The following is a 20,035-nucleotide window of genomic DNA, read 5'->3' on the forward strand; positions in this document are numbered from 1 at the left end:
ACCCTTGTATTGACTGACAGGCTGGTGAACTCCAGGGCTTAGGCAATCAGCACACCAGGTGGGTGGGACCTAGCGAGCTGCTGCCAGGAAGAAGGGAGTTTTTTGTTGAGAGAAGCTTGGCTGGAGGTGCACAGGAGAACATGAGGAGGAGGAGGAGGCCATGGAGGAGGGGGGGACAGGACAGGAGGAGTCCATGGAGGTTGGCTGCAGGAGGAGAACTGTAAACCCTGGGAAGACAGGATTACATGAAGCTTGAAGTTTCATCAGGAGTTGGTGAGTTCAAGGGACGTTTAGGGAAAAGTTTGTTTAGTCAGACTTTATATTACATTATATAATATAATATAATATAATATAATATAATATAATATAATATAATATAATATAATATATAGTTTAGTCAGACTTTATATATATATTCTAATTATAGTTATATTTCTTTGGTGTGTGTGCTCTGCATATTCTGGATACTGTTCTATTATAGGTTAGCTGCAATGTAATTGAAATAAGAAACACTAGTCTATGTTCAATACACCTAGGGTGTTGCAAAAGCCTCTGTAAACATTTAAGTGTGCATTAAGACAACCTATTTTTGTAATCCTACTAAGTATTCTTAACTGTATATAAAAGCTTAGAAAGCCTCAGACAGAAGCAGTCTGTAGTAATTGAATAAAATTGGTTGGGCTTTTTTTAGGTCTTTTCTTTTTACAAGCCTCTCCGAGTTGGCTCTTAACTCAGGAAAAGGGGGGAACCGAAGTGGGACTTCTCTGGTGCAAACATGTCCTCAGACGTTCAGCAGCTATCAGTTTTCTCACCACGTGCAGGCTTGCACATGGAAGATTTTTGTACTTGTCCAAGAGCCAAATTAAGAGAGTTTTCTTCTGGGTTATCCCACCCCAAATCCAGAGAGTTTCTGTAGCCAAAAGGGATGGTGGTTGCAGCATTTTCAACCCACCCGGAATATAGAATATAGAATATTAAAGAATATTAAAGCCTTTGAATAGAGTAAAAGGCTTTAATCCGCTACAGCACTGTAGTCCAAAATCTGCAAGAGAGCAGAAGTTGAGCAGCCCTGGTCTAAGTGGATCCTATGCCACCCACAGCCATTACCAGTGCCCTACCCCACAGCAATGATGGCTCCATGATTTGTATTAGTTGGCGGACAGCAGGCAGTGCCCTATGCCCTATCCATTCTCTACGACATCAGAAAGGCAGAACAAGAGCTCCATCCTTGCAGGGAACCAAAAGACTAACTATGCAGGCCATTCTCTGGGGGAGGAGGACAAAGAAGCAATTTTCACTTTTCTTCTTCTCTGCAAAAGCACTGTTCACTTCCAGAAATATATCCCTGAGGGTTGTGCTGCCTTCATCACAGTTAGTGTCCAGGCTTCCTACAATGGTAGAGCTTTCCTAATGTTGTGGAAAAGGTGGACTACTGTATTTAAAACCATACACTTGACCTATGTGGCACTGTAAAACAAACAGTAAAAGGATCCATGATATGCATTACTGCATAGAAAAAACACATATTTTGGGAGGAAAGACAGGAATAGATTCATAAAATATTCAGAGTTAAAGTTCTCTAACCAACTGACATGGGAATTCTTTTTCATTGTTACTGAAGATGGGACATTTTGTGTAATAGAGACTAGGGGTGTGCACGGAACCAGTCTGGCACCCACTCGAATCCCTCCCCAGTTTGGTCTGGTGGGGGGGGGGTCTGCCAGATGGTGGCAGGGGTCCATGTAGGTTCCCCCTCCCCCACCGCCAGCCTCCCTTCTGCCCCAAACCAGCCTGTTTGGCCATTCTTTGCCCCATTCGGGCATTTTCCCCAGGCGCGGTGGTCATTTTGGAGGCAGCCACATCTGCGCAATGGGCCTCTGCATCAAAGGATCATTGCGCAGGTGCGGCGGCCTCCAAAATGACAACCATGATGGGGGGAAGGCCCAAATGGGCTGAAGAATGGCAGACCAGGCCAGTTTGGGACAGAAGGGAAGCTGGCAGAGGGAGGGGAAACCTCCGCAGACCCACCGTCCCAACACTTTGAAGAACACCCCCAGAGGGGGTAAGTTAAAAAAACAAAACAAAACATAATAATTAAACAGGCCAGGGGGAAGGGGTTTCAGTCTGCAGTCAGACTGAACAGTGGGTAGTTCAGTTTAACCCCAAACTGTCGAATCAAACCAGTTCACTGTTGAAAATATTCGATGTTGAATCTGTTTGCACATCCCTAATAGCACTTTATCCACTCTTAGCTTTATCCACTAGGAGCGAAGTGTGAGCGATACATTCTGTGAGTTTGTGGTGCATTATGGGGAGCCTCCTGATGCTGATCAGGAGGCTACTTGTGTGTAGGCAACACACGAAGCCGCACAGCACAGAGACACGAGCATTTAGCCTGCTTTTGGGGAGCCCTTGTGCCCAAAACGCAGGCTAAGCATTGGGTTTCCTATGCAGACTTGCCACTGAACCACCGCTGGCAGCTATGTGGCTCCTGGCAGTACACAAGCACACTGAAAACCAGGCTGGGCTTCTTTAGCCCTGTTTTCCATGCACCTCTTCAGTGACTTGCAAATAGTTGTAAACATCTTTCTGAAACATGAAAGTATAAAGTAATTGACACAAACTATACAGCAATATATAGAAGTACCCCTGAAAATTCCACTTTATTATTAATTATTATTATTATTATTATTATTAAATTACTATTACAATTTATATACCACTTTTCAACAAGAGTTCTCAATGCAGGTTACAAAGCAAAAAGTTTGGGCAAATATTTGTCCCCAAAGGGCTCACAGTGTTTCTTTAATTAATTATAGTTAAACTATAATTACAGTATAGTTAAACTATAACTGTTTAATTCAGGGATGCTTTCATCAAAACCCGTAGGGAATGTTCTTCAATGAATGAGCTTCTTCTTGTTCCATATATGATGTCTGCAGTATTCAGTGGCCTGGCATTGAGTTGAAGCCTCTGTATTCTTGCACGAGTAGCTAGGGCCCCCGTTTCTGGGGCTTCCAGACTACCATGCTTATAAGATGGGATTCAGGACAGACTCCTATTTTAGTGCAAACAAATGATAGCTCCATGATTTGTACCAGGAGGCGGACAGCAGCCGGTTCATATTCCACCATAAGTTGATCACATGGATACACCAAAGTTTCTGGCAGTAATTTGCAACCTTTGGCAAGTACAGTTCCAATCACTGCCTGTGTTCTTTTCCAACTCATCATTGATATATTTAATTAGAATTGTACACACATGGCAGAAATCACTATCATAGTATTTCTTAGTGTGTCCAACAGTAAACTAGCTAGTCCAACAGTAAACTCTCAGTGCTTCAAGAGATATCACTTGGGCATAATACTATGTACAGAGATCATAGCTCTGATACAGCTAGGAAGATTCTTGAAAGACACAAATGTTGCAGGATGTGGAATGACTAGAAAGTTAGTTCGCAGACCAGGGACTGTAAAACATTATGGAATGGATAGGTAAATATTACTGATCACTGAAGTTATCAGCAACTAGCTTCAAGAATGTCCAAATAGTTCCTTAAACACTATACTTACCAATACAGTGGGAACCATCTGTAGATGTCACAAAGCCACGTGGACAGAGACAAAAATAACTTCCCACAGTATTAGAACATTCACCAGCATCACATATTCCTGGAATGAGGCTGCACTCATTAATATCTAAAGACGGAAGCAGATGAATGACACTTTAATACTTTCCAAAAAAAACCATTAAAAACATTTAAAGCTCTTGATAGTCCCGGATCATTATATTCATTTTATAATATAATATAATATAATATAATATAATATAATATAATATAATATAATATAATATAATATAATATCCATGTTAAGTCACTTAATACACAAATAATATGGGTTGGTTCTATGGTGTTTGCATCTCAATACAGTAAAGTGTGCAATGCATTGAACAAGTACATTTTGGATCTTTCTTCTTACAATACTTTAGCCTCCTGAAAAAAATAAGGTATCTTTCTCTATTCTCTCTTAAAAAACATAAAGCGCAAAAAACTAAAAAAAACCTTAGAAAATCAACAACAGAGAAAATTGCCTGTATGTAAGTGGACAAAATTGAATCCTAAAAATTTAATTACTTCCAAACCACTTCAAGAAATTTGACAATACTATAGTAATCTTGTGCTGCTAATCACATAGCTAGTCCTATAGCTTCTCTAATACTTAACTTCTAGCAAAGCAATGGTATCTTATTATGACTTCTGGTGCATAGTTGGAGCTACTTGTAAATCTCTTTATGCAGCCTATCACCAGTCAAAAATTGCCAGCTTTCACGTTTTGTAACAAACCTGGAAGCAGGCCCAAATTTAAACTGGAATTCATTTTGATCAATTTAGGCCAAGTTTCCATAAGCCTTGAACTGACATGTTTTCTATTTTGAAACTATGTGAAACTCAGTAGGGTCTGCAGGTCTCAATCTATAGCCAGATGATTTTGCCTCAGCAGCCTTTTAAGTTGGATGAAAACAAAAACTAAGAACCTTGTTCTCATAAAGCAAACCAAGCTCCCAAATCCTTGGGTCTATATCATTCTTCACTTGAAATATATTCAGAGGTAACAGCTGATGCAGGATGCAGCGACTGCTGCCTCCTTGGTTTCCTATAACATTGCGGTCATAATTTAGGATACTACTTTTAACATATAAGGCTTTACATTACTTGGGCCATCTTTAACCTAGAGATCATCATCTCTGAAAGTTGTTATCTTTCTGTCTCTTTGTTTTCTTGCCAAGAGCTGACTGAGGCCCACTTCACATGTTATTCTTATGGCCTACTTTCTGCTAGGAGCACAAAATGTATAGTAGGAGTCTCAGCATGTAGTTAGTTATTGTCATCTAAGCAGTTTGGGCCAATTCATACCAGGGCAATATCTCATTTTGAAGCATTTCCTTCACATAATTTAAATAGGCTCAAAGCACATGGGTGCCACTCATATAAGCAACAAGTAATACAAAAATAATTCCCAGTGGTTTGGATTCTTGGATTCTGATGTCCAAAAAAAATGAGGGAAGGGGGATAATTAGCTGTAATTTAAGGGGATAGTACACAGCTAATCCACTGTGGCAAAATACAACACACAGGTAGCCAATGCAAATAAAAAAGAATAAGTATCATATGCGCTATGTTGCAGACATCCTGGACCAGTTTAAGTTTCTGAACAGTTTTCAAGGTCAGCACTACACATACAGCTGAAGATTGCTGAAGGGTTTTTGGCACCTAGGCAAAGTAAGCCTAACCGCGTCCTGCCCCCACAACACACATTCAATATAGAGAAAATGAGATATCTAGGGCATATTCTTCCAGGAACTATGTGAGGATCTAGCTTGAGGGTTTTATTGAATCAGAATTAATTCCCAGTGAGAAAGTCTTGCTTTAAGAAAGCAAGCAGGAAGGAGGTCAAGGGCACAGGCTAGGAGTTACACTATTTATTTATTACATTCTATGCCACCAAAAACAAATGTCACAAAGTGGTCTCCAAAAAATAAAACAATAAAACCACAATTAAAATCAAGCAATTAAAAAAAAAAGCAACAATAGCAACAGTAAAATCAATCTACAGCTGATCAAAAGCTTGGTTAAATAAATACACCTTGAGAACTCTTTTAATGACTGCTAGAGATGGTGAAGCTCACAACAGGGAATTTGTTCCAGAGTCTTGAGGTGGCGATGAAAAAGGCCTGATCCTGAGTCGCCACCAGACAAACTGGTGGCAACTGCAGGCAGACCTCCCCATAAGATCTTAATAAATGAGGGGTTCCTGAAGCAGAAGGCACTCTCTTAAATAACTTGGGCCCAAGTTGTTTAGGGCTTTACTACTATGACGATGACAACAACGTATATTTACAGCTTTTCAATAAAAGTTCCCAAAGCGGTTTACATAGAGGAATAGAAAAATAAGTAAAAATGGATCCCTGTCCTCAAAGGGCTCACAATCTAAAAAGAAACATTAATAAACGTAAGATGTTATTGGGGCAGGGAGGTGGAGTGGCTGTGGTCTATAAGGATATCATCTCCCTTACCAGGGTCCCTGTTAGGGTATCAGACCATATCGAATGTGTGTACTTAAGTTTGGGGACCAGGGATAGATTGGGACTTTTGTTGGTGTACCAATCCCCCTGCTGTCCAATGGAATCCCTTACTGAGCTCACAGACTTGGTTGCAGAACTCACTGGAGTCTCAAAGACCTTTGGTGCTGGGGGACTTCAATGTTCATTTTGGGACTAATTTGTCCTGGGCAGCTCAGGAGTTCATAGCAGCCATGACAACTATGGGCCTATCCCAAGTGGTCTCTGGACCGACGCATATTCCAGGTCACACGCTTGATCTGGTCTTTTACTCTGATCTTTAAACACATCACAGCAGGCAACTGATGACTCCAAACTGATGACTCCGCGCCGTGGCTACTCATGAGTAGACCCCCCGGAGTGGAGGCGAAAAGCTGGCTCCTGGCTCCGGGGGTCTCCCCAGTATGCCCTGCACACTCATGCAGGGCATACTGGGGCTTCCGTGGGCCACACGGCCCCAGGTCCCCCCAGCCCCCGCCGGCTCTATCATGGAGCTGGCAATCGTGTGGGCTGCTGATCCAGCCACCCAGGGCTCCCCGCCTGATCATCTGCGGGGAGAGCGGGCTTAGCCCGCTCTCCCCACAGTTTTGCAAAAAGAGGGTCTCATGGATCGTGAGACCCGCCTCTGAATCTATATGCCCTCTTGGTTGCACTTTAACAACTAAGGCTATATGGAGGGAAGTTCTTTATGGTTTCTCAAAAAACTATTGAACTCCCCTTTTCTGGAGAACTGACTTATTTTGGCATCATTTTGTTCCCAAGTTTCTCAAAGCCTGTGTGTGGAAATTGGGCTTATGTGGGCTTGCATGTTGCCTCCCCTGCTCTCTTCTTCACAGAGGGCTGGCTTGGATTATACAGTACTTTGTCCACCTGGCCCACCACATGCAATAAGGTTATGCACACTCCTTCACACACAGAGGCACCTCTTCCTCATTGTGTGTGGGGGTGGGGCATCCAAACTGTCCTACTACATGCATTACAAATACTAACGTAAAACTAGAACTTCTAGCCTGTGTAGAGAAGTGGTTTGAACAGACCTTCCCCTCATGTGATTAGAGAGAGGTGACACTGAATGCTGGGAGGTGAGAAGAACCCTCACAGGGAGCACACATTTTTATCATGTGGGGTGGGGTGGGTGGATCAAATATCATCTGAATCAGCCCAAAGAAACGTGGAAGATTACTGGAGACCCTGCGATTACTGGATAAAAATTTCCTTTGATCCAAATAAAGGGGGAGCAGTCCAAAAGTCCAAATAAAGGGGGAGCAGTTAATTTGCAAGAAGTTCAGACAGGAGTGGACAAGCCTGTTATATGGTCTTCTCTTTGTCTCTTTGTGGGAAAGAGATAACAATAGGAGCACCACTATTATCTTGCAGAATACTTTTTTTTTAATGGGATGGATTTTAAAGGTTGGAGTTAATTTTAAATAGTCCCTGGACTATTACATTTTATTTACAGAAAATTTGCTGTTTTTACTGGGTTTTAGTACAAAAAGTTTGATGCTACAAGCCTTATAAATAAGATATACAGAGAGAATACAAGTAATATTATGTTATAGTAAGTACCATTCTTTTAAGTTATTCAAGCAATTTTGTTAAGCAAAATACTGAAAGTGTAATGGGTACACTCATTCACATTACTGCCAGGAAAAAGGTTTTCTTTAAGCATGTTAAAGCACATCTGGCTCTTCAAGTCCAAAAGGTTGAAAAGAAACTGAAATTGCATGACGACTGGTTTATTTTCTTTTAAAGAAGGTTCAGATAGTTAATGTCAAAGTCATACCACTCCTGTTGAAAACTGGCATTTTGCCTAGGTAAGGTCTGTAAAACTTTTGCCCCTTTGTAATGTTTAATCTGTCTTTACACGGTGAAGGAGGGGAAAAGAGTGGGCAGAATACTGGCTGGTGAGAACACATTTGTAATAAATAAAATAAATAAAATCAGACTAAAACAAAGAGAGGCTGTTCACACGAGCAGCCCTACTGAGGCTTGGGCAGCCCTACCTGGGTGAATAGTCATCTCATTATATGGAACTTATTTGGATGAATTATTTCACCATGTACTCTTTTCCTTTTAGCACATCTCTGCAAAGGATGTCTCTCTCTCAAAAGGAGGCTTGCTTGCTGCCACACATAACTGTATAAAGTTCTAAATGCTCAGAAATAATTAGTCATTCTATAGGTGTAACTGCAACTATATAACATATTTTAAAGTATATTTAAATGGGTCAACTAGGCTTTCCAGGGTTCAACCCATGTGTAAAGAGAAATATTTTTAGGCTTATGGTATTCACATTACTGTACATTAAAACATGTAACATCTTATTTTTCTAGCTGATTCATGCCAAGAATAGGTAATGTCTGCTGCAGTTCCAAGACCTGCCCTGTCTGAAGGTTGAATTTTTGAAAAAATCTGGGCTTGTATAATTATGCACTATAAATTTTCTTTAATGTTTAGAGGTCCTTAACTTTATTATACAAGATCAACAAAAAGCCTTCAGCATTTTTTCCAAGAGTATATGGAGCAGAATATCTGCCAAACAAAACTCAATTTTTTTTGGGGGGGGGGATGAAATTTCAACTATTGCTTCAAAACAAAGAACTTATTTGCAACATGCTATAATCTGTGCATGGCTTCTTGAACAGCACTGGTAGAGGCACAGTGAGACACGGAAAGGGAAAGCACTCCTTGAGCCTTCATCTGCAGATTCCTTTTAGATTCACCAAAGTAATTGTGTTCTACACAAGCTGCAAAAATTTCATTTCACAGTGGAAAAGGATAAACAGCAGGTAAATGATTCTTTCAAAGCGTTGGTAGCGCAAAGCACTACTTACACTACCACAACTTCAACAGAGTCATAGGGCTGTTAAGGGCTGACTCTATGCTAAAACTGTTTCTGTAAAAACTAATGTCATAGGTTTTTGTAGGAATAAAGGTTTGCTGACTGCTTTAACAGGCAGAAATATCTCTTGAGTACATTCAGCTCCTGGTATTAACATATTTTTAAAAACATAAGAACAGTCCTGCTGGATCAGGCCCAAGGCCTATCTAATCTAACATCCTGTTTCCCACAGTGGCCCAGCAGATGCTTCTGAGAAACCCACAGGCAAGAGGTAAGGGCATGCCATCTCTTCCACTTTTGCTCCTTGCAACTGGTATTTAGAGGCATCATGTCTCTGAAGCTGGAGGTGGCCTATAGGCACCAGATTAGTAGCCATTGATAGACCTGTCCTCCATGAATTTGTCCAAACTCCTTTTAAAGCCACCCAAGCTAGTGGCTATCACCACATCTTGTGGCAGAGAATTCCAGAAGTTAATTATGCTCTGTGTGAAGTATTTCCTTTTGTTGGTCCTAAATTTCCCAACCTTCAGTTTCATGGGCTAACCTCTAGTTCTAGTGTTGTGAGAGAGGGAGAAAACGTTATCTCTGCCCACTGTCTCTACTTGATGCATAATTTTAGAAACCTCTACCATGTTTACCCATAGTTGTCTATTTTCCAAACTAAAATGCCACAGATGTAGTGTTGCCTCAAAAGGAAGGTGGCTCCAGGCCCCTGATTATCTTGTTTGCCCTCCTTTGCACCTTTTCCAGTTCTACAATGTCCTTAAGATACAGCAACCAAAACTGTACACAGTACATTACATGCAATAGCTTTATTTGATGCCAAGCAATGACATTACAAGCCTTTTCACAAGCAGCTAAACCTAAGCGATCTGCCTCTAACCCAGGGTTGTATGCTTGTGTGAACCAGGGCAAATGCCCCAAGCCCTGGTAGTTCAAATCTTGCTAACCCTGCTTCTAACCCTTGCTCTTAACACAGGTTAGTAAAGAGCAGGGGCCACAGTACCTAGGCTTGTCAATCATATGTCTACTTTCCCCATTGTTTCCAGGTCCTGGCAGCTGGCTACCATATTTGTGAGAGAGTGCTCCAGCTTGAGGGGCTACTAGCTGGGAATGTGCTGCTCTGCACTACATACTCTATAGTCCCATGCTAGCAAAAGCTTGAATAGGGCTGGGCCACCTGCCTCTTCATGGCCAATGAGGAATACCAGCAACAAAACACTGAAAAGGTTAAAAACATGGCAGTGTCCTACAACAGACCAGTTACATTAAAATTCTGCCTTTCTGAAACAGAAGAAAAGTGCTAAAAAATAAATGAAATAACTTTTGAACATGCAAATATTTATTTTCTTCTGCCTTTCACTACTGAATATTTACTTGACATTCCAGTGCTACTCCTACATGGACGGGCTTCTTCATTCATATCAACAAGGAAAATTACCACTCACTCATTTCCCGCCTGCTTATGTTAAAGCTTGGGTTGAAAATACCCCAAATAAAGTTCTATTATATAAAGGAATAACTTCTGAAAAAGTGGCATTCCAGTGTTCAGCACAAAAGCCAAGAACATTCAAACACTTGCTTTGCCTACGCAATATTTGTACTATGTGCAGCTATATTTAGCAACCTCAGCTGCCCTCACCTCATTTCCCCCCCAGTTGTTATTCTGAAAACTATAATATGTTTTTTAATGTCAACTCATTAAAGATAAAGGGTTTCTTATAGGGGAAAATATACAACACATCTCTATTTATGTTTACTACCACCTCTCTTATTTATTCTAAAGCTGATTTATTTATGACATAGTTCCATACAAATCCTTTACTGGTTTTGTACAAAAAGTTTGTTTTCTTTTGTTTATTAAAACTGAACTTAAGTCATTCTTCATATGTTGCTAGCTCTTCTTCCAAGCTTAACTGATTTTATTTGTCATTACAATATCTGTTATTTACAATATTCAGCAGCAAGAAAGAACAACTTTATGGAATCTTTTGGGTAAGAAAATAGATTGGTTCTGTTACAATATTTCCTCCTTCCTCTCCCACCCTCTCCTTGGATTGTATCTGAAGTGAGACTGGGACTTAAAGGAAGAACTCAGTCAAAATATAGCTCCTCTAAACACAACTTATCTATGTTATTAGTCTATTAAGGTTTGTGAGCTTATTTCACATACACCTCTGTGCAACCATATTCTGTTACCCCCTTTACCCTATGGTGGAAGCAGAGTCTATCTCGTGTGACAACGTCAGGAAGACTGAGGCTGTTAGGCCTTACAGTTCAATTAATAATAGAAGACATGGGCAGTTGGTAGTTGCTGAGCTTAAGGGAGGGGTTTGGAAGATTCTTGTGGGGAATTGAAGCAGTCTCTGTATGGCAGTGGAATCAGTGATTTGGGAGGAGGAAATGAAAGACAAATTGACTACGCAAATTTCAGTAGGTGAGATGAGTTGAAAGAAGGCAGCTATCTGTACCAATTTTCTGCACTGAGCAGGGGACTAGAAGACCTCAAAGGTCCCTCTTAATTTTAACATTCTATTATTCTAAGAAAAGAATGATGAAGAGAAAACATTAGAATCCAAATGTCAGGTATTAAAGAAGAAAATAGAAATCCCGTATTATTGTCAGAATGGGTAGAATTCCACTGTCAGGTTCTACAACCTAAACCTAGCAAACTTGTGCTCCTTTGGGTCTTTTCCCAAACTGCCTTCTAAACTTCTCTTGCCTACCACCATTATAAAGTGACTAGATGAGGAACTCTCTCTTTTAGTGATGACTGGGAATTCAAAGGGAGGTCATACTATGCTGCCACAGCTGTAGAGCTGTACAGTACAGTGTACAATAATTTCCAGAGACCAGCACTCATAGTATCATACTCCTCTAACATTATCGGAAACCACTGCATATGCACAACCATGTGGCATGATCTTCAAATTCTCAGACACTTTCAAGAAAAGCAACCTCTCTCCTCCTGCCCCCGAAACGTAGCATTGGATGGAGGGCAGCCATTGCCTTTTAATTAAGGTGGCAATGTACAATAGGTAAGCCCTGTTTGAAGCCTCTGCAGGCTCCAGACAAAATAATTAGTTCAAGTGTGTATTCCTTCCCTTCTGAAGCATTTGCTATAGGCACAATGAGAGAAATATACTTAGGCATAAAAGTGAAGAATTATTTGTCATCTGACTGGTTAGAAAACACTGGATGACAGCATGTGCTAGACCTATACAAGCCATATTTTATGGACTGTTTAAATATCACCCTGTACTGTCTGAAGCCAAAGCAGTACAAGAAGTGATCCACTGAACAGAGTGCAACATTCTCAAAAGCCTCTAAAATCCTGTTGGGCCAACACATCCTTTGATCCAGTGTAGCTGGAAGCTTCTATTGTTTCTCTTTTTAGGTACTTATTTTATTCATATACTGCCTTTCAGAATGAGACCTCTTAAAGTGGTTTCCATACAATGAAGAGAATAAAAAGTAACAGGTTTCTGGCTGTGATTGCTGGTGGTTCTTCAAGCTGCAACAAGCGCAATGCAAACAGCCCCCAGGAAAATGGCAGTCAGGAAGAAAATGGCAGCAGATGACTATTAAGGTGAATGGGGCGTCTCTTCCATTGGGCTTCAGAATAAAAGCAGTACCTGGCAGCCATATTTTCTCCACAGTGGCTCCAAGTGGCAACAGGGCATGAGAAGACAAGATGACAGCAGCAGTATACGCCCCAGCCTAGGTGTCCTGACTGGTGCTGGTTTCTGAGGCATGCTTGATGTAGACAGCCCTCAGATAAATCAACTTTTTAATTTGCTATGATTGAGGTTACGTACAATGTAGCCTAATTTCTTCTGTCTGCTAACAGGATTAGGCAAGTTAGGATATCTTCAAAAGCCTCTTAACTTTTCTGTATTATAGTTGTTGGATGTAGTTTGCTATACTTTGATATTCTGTTGTTTTTCTGATCAGTGACTGAATAAAGAATTTACTCACTTACTATTTGCTATGGCTGAAGCAGCTTTGCACTGGCCTGTGTGGCTCATAGCTTTTATTATTAATTTTTATTCAACAGCTTCTTGAAAAGAAATATTGTGCTCAGAAGCCATTTCTCAAAATTTTCTATCAGTTAGAAGAGGAAGGGAATACAATTAGCTCTGCCTCTATCAAACCATACTGAAACTTTTGAGGTTTTAGTAAATCTATGTACTTGATCTACAAGCAATTATTCTTTAATTTAAAAGTGCTCTCTGTACTTCTCTGACACCATAACCCAACTGAGGCAATGAGCAGCACCCAGGTGTTCTGCCTGATCCACTACACTTACCTTCACATTTCTGAGTTGCTTCATTCTGTTTGTGGCCAGCCGGGCATTTGCACTCATATGAACCAACTGTATTAATGCAGTTTCCTCCTTGGCAAATTCCAGGGATGGCCTGACATTCATCAACATCTGCAAAGAGAACAGACAGTTACAACAGTAATGAAAAGCAGGTGTCTCTATGTTCTAAGCAGATTTGTTCCTTGAAAACAAATCTGACCTCAGTCCTAACATCACATAATTATATTCTAGCTGATGGCAATGTGGGCTACATAGGGTCTACCTTTTAAAACATATTGCTTTTAAAAACATATGCACTTAACCAAAATATCAATGTTTTATCTTAAAGATTCATTTGTTTCTTTAAAAATATGAGGCCATTTTCCCCCAAGTGGCTTACAAGGAATAAAAATATAATTAAAACCAAAATCAAAATAAATGTTCTCCCATTTGTTTGTAAAGGGCTTCGTCAAGATCTTGTCTCAGAAGTGCCTTTCTCTTTCATAATAGATGCATTTGCATATATTGGAATTAGGCAATTTTATTTTTAAAAAATAACAGTTCCAGTTCCAGTGATCCAGTGACCTAAAGACATGTACATTGCAAACAAGAGGACTTTGGAAGACAATATGATGCAGTCATGTAGTTAAACACTGTTTATCACAATCATCAATTGCCAAACTTTAGTTGTAACTAAATTCGTAGGAAGTGTTTACACTTTATTTCTGAAACTGTGCTAAGTTTATTTAGAATAGTACAGCTTTTAAAATGCATTGTTTAGATAGGAGATGAGGTAAGACTTTTATATCCCAATCTTGCATATCCTTCCCAGGATTGTTTTTTTCAAGGCTTTCCTTTTTCTTTTTCTAAATACAGTCTGAGATGTTTGTGAGGCAGAACACTTTTAATGAGGTTGGAATGAGGGTGAATTAGGAAAACCAATTTTCTTCCTAATGGCTTATGTGCCACATGATCTGGAATTTGGTCTGAAGAAACTCACTGCTCGCTGCTGATTGGACAAGCTAGCTTTTTGCCATTTGTCACCATGGTGGCTGAAAAGTTATTACTCGTTGGTCCCCACAAAAGCCTATGCTTCACTGGCACTAAAGTTTCTTTTGGGTCTTGGCAGCTCTGTTTCAATATATTAGACTGTCAAATATATTGACAGGGACTATCCAGCCCTGTACACACTCGTGCTGATCTTAGCATGTCTGCTGGCAAATGTAGCTTCCCAGATTGTGCACAGTACCACAGTCTGTAAAGAAAGATGAGATAGTGATGTGGCAGTGTCTGTGTCACACTGTATCTTCACTTCCCCAGACTGCATTTCCACTCTTCCACCTAGACTTGAAGCAGGTTCCAAATCACAGAAGGACATTCACTTTGACCTGCTGCCATGGCCTCCCCTCAGCAGAGCTAGAAGGCCGTTATAGGAGGACCCCACTTGCAGAGCAATTATGCCCCTGTGGGTCAGATGTGTGCAGATCAAAACTACTGAGCATGTTCTCCTATACTGTTCATTCTAATAGAGACATACATACCTCTCTCATCCTTCCACTGCTAACCAAGTATCCAGGTCACCCAACCCAATTCTACAGCTCCTATCTACTCTCTGACTCTAAGCCTGCCATCACATAAAGCATCGCCAGGTACTGTGTGGCTGCAATCAGCATTTGTCGGTGGATGATGGGCAGTGAGTCCTATCAACTCCCGGTGACTCTGGGCAGGCCCTGCAGTTGCTCACGTGCCTCCCTTTTACTGCTCCTCATAACCCTCAATCCGGCTGTTTTCTAATTTTATTACTCAGGATTTTATATATTTCTGTTTGTTTTTTAAAATACCTTTTAACCTTCTTACAACTTTATGCCCCCCCATATGTTGTTTTATGCTATATATATATATATATATATAGATATATATATATATATATATATGACTTTTACTATTTCTCAGGTGTGATTCTGTTTCTACTATCTTTAGTATTCTTAGTCCTTTTAGTATTATTATGTACCATTTTACATGTTATCACTTTTATCTACTCTCATTTTAACTTGTAATCACCCCTATACTTTTTGCTGATCTGTGACAGTAATAAAGATTGATTGATTGATTGATTGATTGAAAGACTTGAAGCAAGAAGATACTAGTGCATATCCATCTGTAGTTCCATGATTCCTTCCACGTGATTAGCTGATACAGATATGTATGTTAATGACTGCCACATTAAATGGTGATTTCCATTTGTGAATGAAACCTCAAAGATCAAACACCATGGATAGAACATTGTCACCTTGTTGCCTCATCTCAAATCCAATGATGCTTTACAACAGAGTCAGGTGAAACATTCAGTCAAGAGTAAAAGTGCTAAATAATAAAATTGTGAAGAATCAAGTGATGTACATGCACAGAAGAACCCAATGCCTGTAAAATAAAACTTCATTTTTTAAAAAAAGAGCTGTATAACTGCCCCAAAGTTAAATCCTGTTGGGAACATGGTACTATTAATGACATTGGTATTTCCAATAGCCTCTTTTAGTTTGTAGCTGTAAGTTACAGTGTTTGACCTTTGACCTTATAATTCAATATGCACTTAATACATATGGGTATCCAATATAAGTACACCCTTTATCTGCCAGTGTTGCTTATTCAAATGCAGCCAACTGTGTCAGCAAAGCAGTAGTTAAAATTAACAATTTACAGATGTTGTAAGTAGCAAATTAATGTGCAAACAGCAATTTATGAATTCTCTGGTGGCCATTACCTCTACAAAGAAGGTCTTTGTTTGATGCTCTCACAAGAGCATGTTTCACAGAGGAATGAAATGGAGATATGAAATGATTTAAAATTAATTACTGTACCAGCAGGAAATACAAATAGGCTAAGTTTATCTCTCTCCCTGAAGTGAAAACACTTTAGCATTCAAGAAATTGTATTAATCTTTTTCAGTGTTAGTCCAATTTATAGTAAAAACATCTATTTCTAAAGGGGGTGCAGTGACTTGTGTTATCCTACACAGCAATACTGAAAAAGAGTTCAGTAAATGAAATATCAACGGAGTCTTGCTACATCAAGACCTGAATTTAGATAATCTATTAAAAGGCATGCAGATCAGTGTGTACATTGGGTCTGAAATTGGCTGGAGGTATCACACAGCCTTACACAGTAAAAACTCTGCTCTTCTCCAAGTTGATGCCCATCTTATAGGCTACAGGCCACATTGGTTTCAGTTTTAAAAACTGAAAAATATGATGTCCTCATACCTCACTTCACTTCTCATATGAAAAAAAGTTTGTAGAATCATCTGGCTGAGCAACATTCCAGTATGAAATCAAAACAGTATTATTTCAATTGGCAAACTGCTAACTGAGCAAAGAGGAGGAAATGCCAGTTCTCTTAGGCAAGAGGGGGATAGCAACTGTCTGCATTCAAACCAAGAGAGCGGGGTTATTCACACAATCAAAAACTGAGGCTATTCACATGTGCATACAAAACTGAGCTAAGGAAACCCAGCCCGGTGTACCACTGGGATCTGGCCCAATCCCGGTGGCACCGCAGGGGCAAACCCACCTATGAAGCCTCTCTTTAAAATGAGGTTAGGAGAGCAAGCACTCTCCTAACTTCATTTTTTAATCATTTGTCAGCCGCGGCTGCTTGCAGCCACAGCTGACAGACAGCAGAGTTCTCGGGCGGGGGGGGGGGGGGATTCTCATAATGCACCACACACTAACCCTCCCTGTTGCCTGTGCCAGCAGGGAATCATCTGGGCACACGGAGAGTGCGCCCACCAATGGTGGAGCGATCATCTGTGGGGAAGGTAAGCTTAAACAGCATTTCCTGCAGCCCACCCTCAAGGCTTTCTCACTGCTTGTGAGAAAAGGCTCACTGTGTTTCACTCAGCTTTGGGAACTGTGTGTGCTCCCAATTTTCACTTATATGGAAGCAAGGTAGGAGCAAAACCTGGGTGGAAGTGGTTGTATGGAATCAAGGTAGGAGGAAAAGCTACAGTTTGGGAGCACACACAGTTTGGGAGCACACAGTTTGGGAGCACACACAATTGGGAGCACACACAGTTCCCAAAGCTGAGTGGAACAAAGTGAGCCCTTTCTCACAGCAGTAAAGTCGCTTGATAAAATCTCTTTCAGTGTATCATATTGCTTGCACCCTAATTATGTATGCTTCTGAGGATCAGAAATTGTCAAACACTTTGGATATTATAAAAATAAAAGTAAATTATTCTGTAGGCTCAGTTGAACATTACCAAGAGGTTACTATTCAACATTCCATGCAGAATTGTTCATGTGTCCCTGATTTCGATTATATACACTTCTGGCCTGTATCACTTATCCCATTGCAGCACATGACCAGACAAAACTGGGCTGGGCTCCCTTTGTGAGAATAGCCTCCATGTCATCTTCAGTAAGCCTGGCATCAGTGGACCATCTGCAGTACCAATCTGGTCTTTTTCTATTTCTCCTAGTGGGATACAGCTCAGAAATTGGGGGGGGGGGCAGAGTTTGGAGCTTTGTTCCAGATGGAGAGAGCAAGAAGATGTAGAGGAGGAATGTGTGGCACTGAAAAGTCCACTGAACTTCATTCACCTGCCAGTGACAGTACCGAGATAATGGGTTACATGAGAAGCAGAAATGTCAAAAGTAGACCTACTACAACCAGTCTGTTACTTGCCCACGAGGGTTGGGGTCCTCCAGTGAGAGGCCAGACTAAGAGAAGTTTAGTCCAGCAGGAGAAGGCAATGAGTGAAGCAACTCCCTCTACAATCTGAGAGAGAGAGAGAGAGAGAGAGAGAGAGAGAGATGGGGCAAGGGGAAAAAACCACCATGAACCCTGAGGGAGGAATCAAAATACTACCTAAAGTCCTGGAGAGACACTGCTAGTCAGAGTAGACAATTCTGCCCTAGATGGATCAACTGTCTGATTCAGTAGGCAGCAGCTTCTGATGGAAGCACCTTGATCTAACAGAACTGAAAGTGTATCTTAGCCTGCTAGTCCTGGCTGGTCGTTTCATGCCAATCATGAAGTGCTACAGGGACTGTGGGCAGTATATTTGGGGCCCTCCTACTTCTGTGCCATGTTGCAACTTAGATGATTTGAGGACATCACAAATTATTTAAAGTTTGATGACAAAGCCATGTGACAGGAGAGAAGAGTGATTGCCAAGCTAGCAACCATTAGTGGAATCTGGACCTTGTTTGTACAAGAGCTGAAGCACAGCTTCATTCCTGGGTCTGACGAGCAGCTGATGAGCAGCTGTTAGGTTTCCAAGGGGCTATCCCTTCTGGCAGCACAAGACAAGCCCGCTAAAGAAGTATGGTTTGAAAATATGGTGGTGCTGTAATGCAAAACATCCTACCCACTGATAGGAGATGTTGACCTTGGGAAGCAAGCTGCAGGACAGAAGCAACTTAGATGATTTGAGGACATCACAAATTATTTAAGGTTTGATGACAAAGCCATGTGACAGGAGAGAAGAGTGATTGCCAAGCTAGCAACCATTAGTGGAATCTGGACCTTGTTTGTGCAAGAGCTGAAGCACAGCTTCATTCCTGGGACGAGCAGCTGATGAACAGCTGTTAGGTTTCCAAGGGGCTATCCCTTCTGGCAGCACAAGACAAGCCAGCTAAAGAAGTATGGTTTGAAAATATGGTGGTGCTGTAATGCAAAACACCCTACCCACTGATAGGAGATGTTGACCTTGGGAAGCAAGCTGGAGGACTGCAACAAAGACAAGTAGGCCTGCAAGTTGTGCAGTAATGTTTACAGTCATGGAGCAACGCTTGGGGCTGCTTCAGGTGAATTGTCCCTCTACATGAACTCCAAAGCCTTACTGAAGCACATGTAAAGGAGTGATTCAGATGAGCATCCCTCTCATGTGATTAAAGGATGTGCCAAAAGTGCATTGGCACACCTGCCAGTGACATCAGGGCAGATGTGTTCTTGTCACAGACCTGATGTTCTCATGTGTACCAGGCAATGTTCGTCTGAACTACCCTCAACTTTTCAACTTTTTGTTGAAAAGTGGTATAGAAATAGTAGTAGTACTAGTAGTTGCCCATCCAAATGCAAACCAAGATGGACCCTGCTTAACAAAGGGTCACTACCACAAGTAGTGCTCACTAGCACTACCATGCTCCCTACCAGAAGACCAGCTCTCTTCTTCAGAATGGCCTGTTCCCATATGAACCTGAGAACACCAGTGTGTTTTTTCACACAGGGCTTTTAGCTTGCATCTCCTCCAGAATGGAGGGGGTGCGTTCACACCTTAGCCAGATTTACCTTGAAGTCCCTGAAAGCTCTCGAGGAGCATTCCACAAACGATTCAGGTTTTTCATTGTGTGTTAAGAGTGTAGCCCAATATATATCCAGGATAAAAAAAATCCACTTTTGTGCTGGGTTTTTTGGGCAACTTCAAACTTGTAGTAAAGTCTGCTGTGTGAAAAATCCCCGGCACCATTACTGCTCTCCTTTCATGGACAGTGAAAATTGCTTTGTTCCAGCAAGTGCTTATTTAAATAACTGCTTTTTAAATAGGGTGCTTAAGCTGCTGCTATTTTTAACTTTATTGTTTTTTAGCCTACTTTCCAGTAGGCTTATGAGATCACTCGACAGGGATAACTCAGTGATTTAGTATGTAATGATGACATCCACCCCAATTCAAGATGACGGACACATGAACATTTGAGGTGCAAGAGATCTAACTTGTGGACCTTGATTTGCACCAAATTTAGTCCAGATGTAGAGACACTGAAAGGAAA

At 40.9% G+C, this 20,035-nt stretch overlaps 1 protein-coding gene across 2 annotated transcripts in view; it reads right to left on the reverse strand.

Annotated features, from left to right (window-relative positions):
* FBN2 (fibrillin 2) overlaps positions 1 to 20,035 on the reverse strand; it is a 272,503-nt gene that overhangs the window by 189,375 nt on the left and 63,093 nt on the right. For both annotated transcript variants that reach the window (XR_008317396.1, XM_053301249.1), the window contains exons 7-8: positions 13,272 to 13,397; positions 3,573 to 3,698 (exon numbers count right to left, since the gene is read on the reverse strand). Coding sequence is in view for 1 of the 2 variants with exons in the window: in XM_053301249.1 (XP_053157224.1) it covers positions 3,573 to 3,698; positions 13,272 to 13,397 (252 nt within the window). In the remaining variant the exon portion in view is untranslated. The remainder of the gene's footprint in view (positions 1 to 3,572; positions 3,699 to 13,271; positions 13,398 to 20,035) is intronic.

Source organism: Hemicordylus capensis, chromosome 2 (assembly GCF_027244095.1).
Source record: "Hemicordylus capensis ecotype Gifberg chromosome 2, rHemCap1.1.pri, whole genome shotgun sequence".
In the NCBI taxonomy this organism is placed as follows: domain Eukaryota; kingdom Metazoa; phylum Chordata; class Lepidosauria; order Squamata; family Cordylidae; genus Hemicordylus; species Hemicordylus capensis.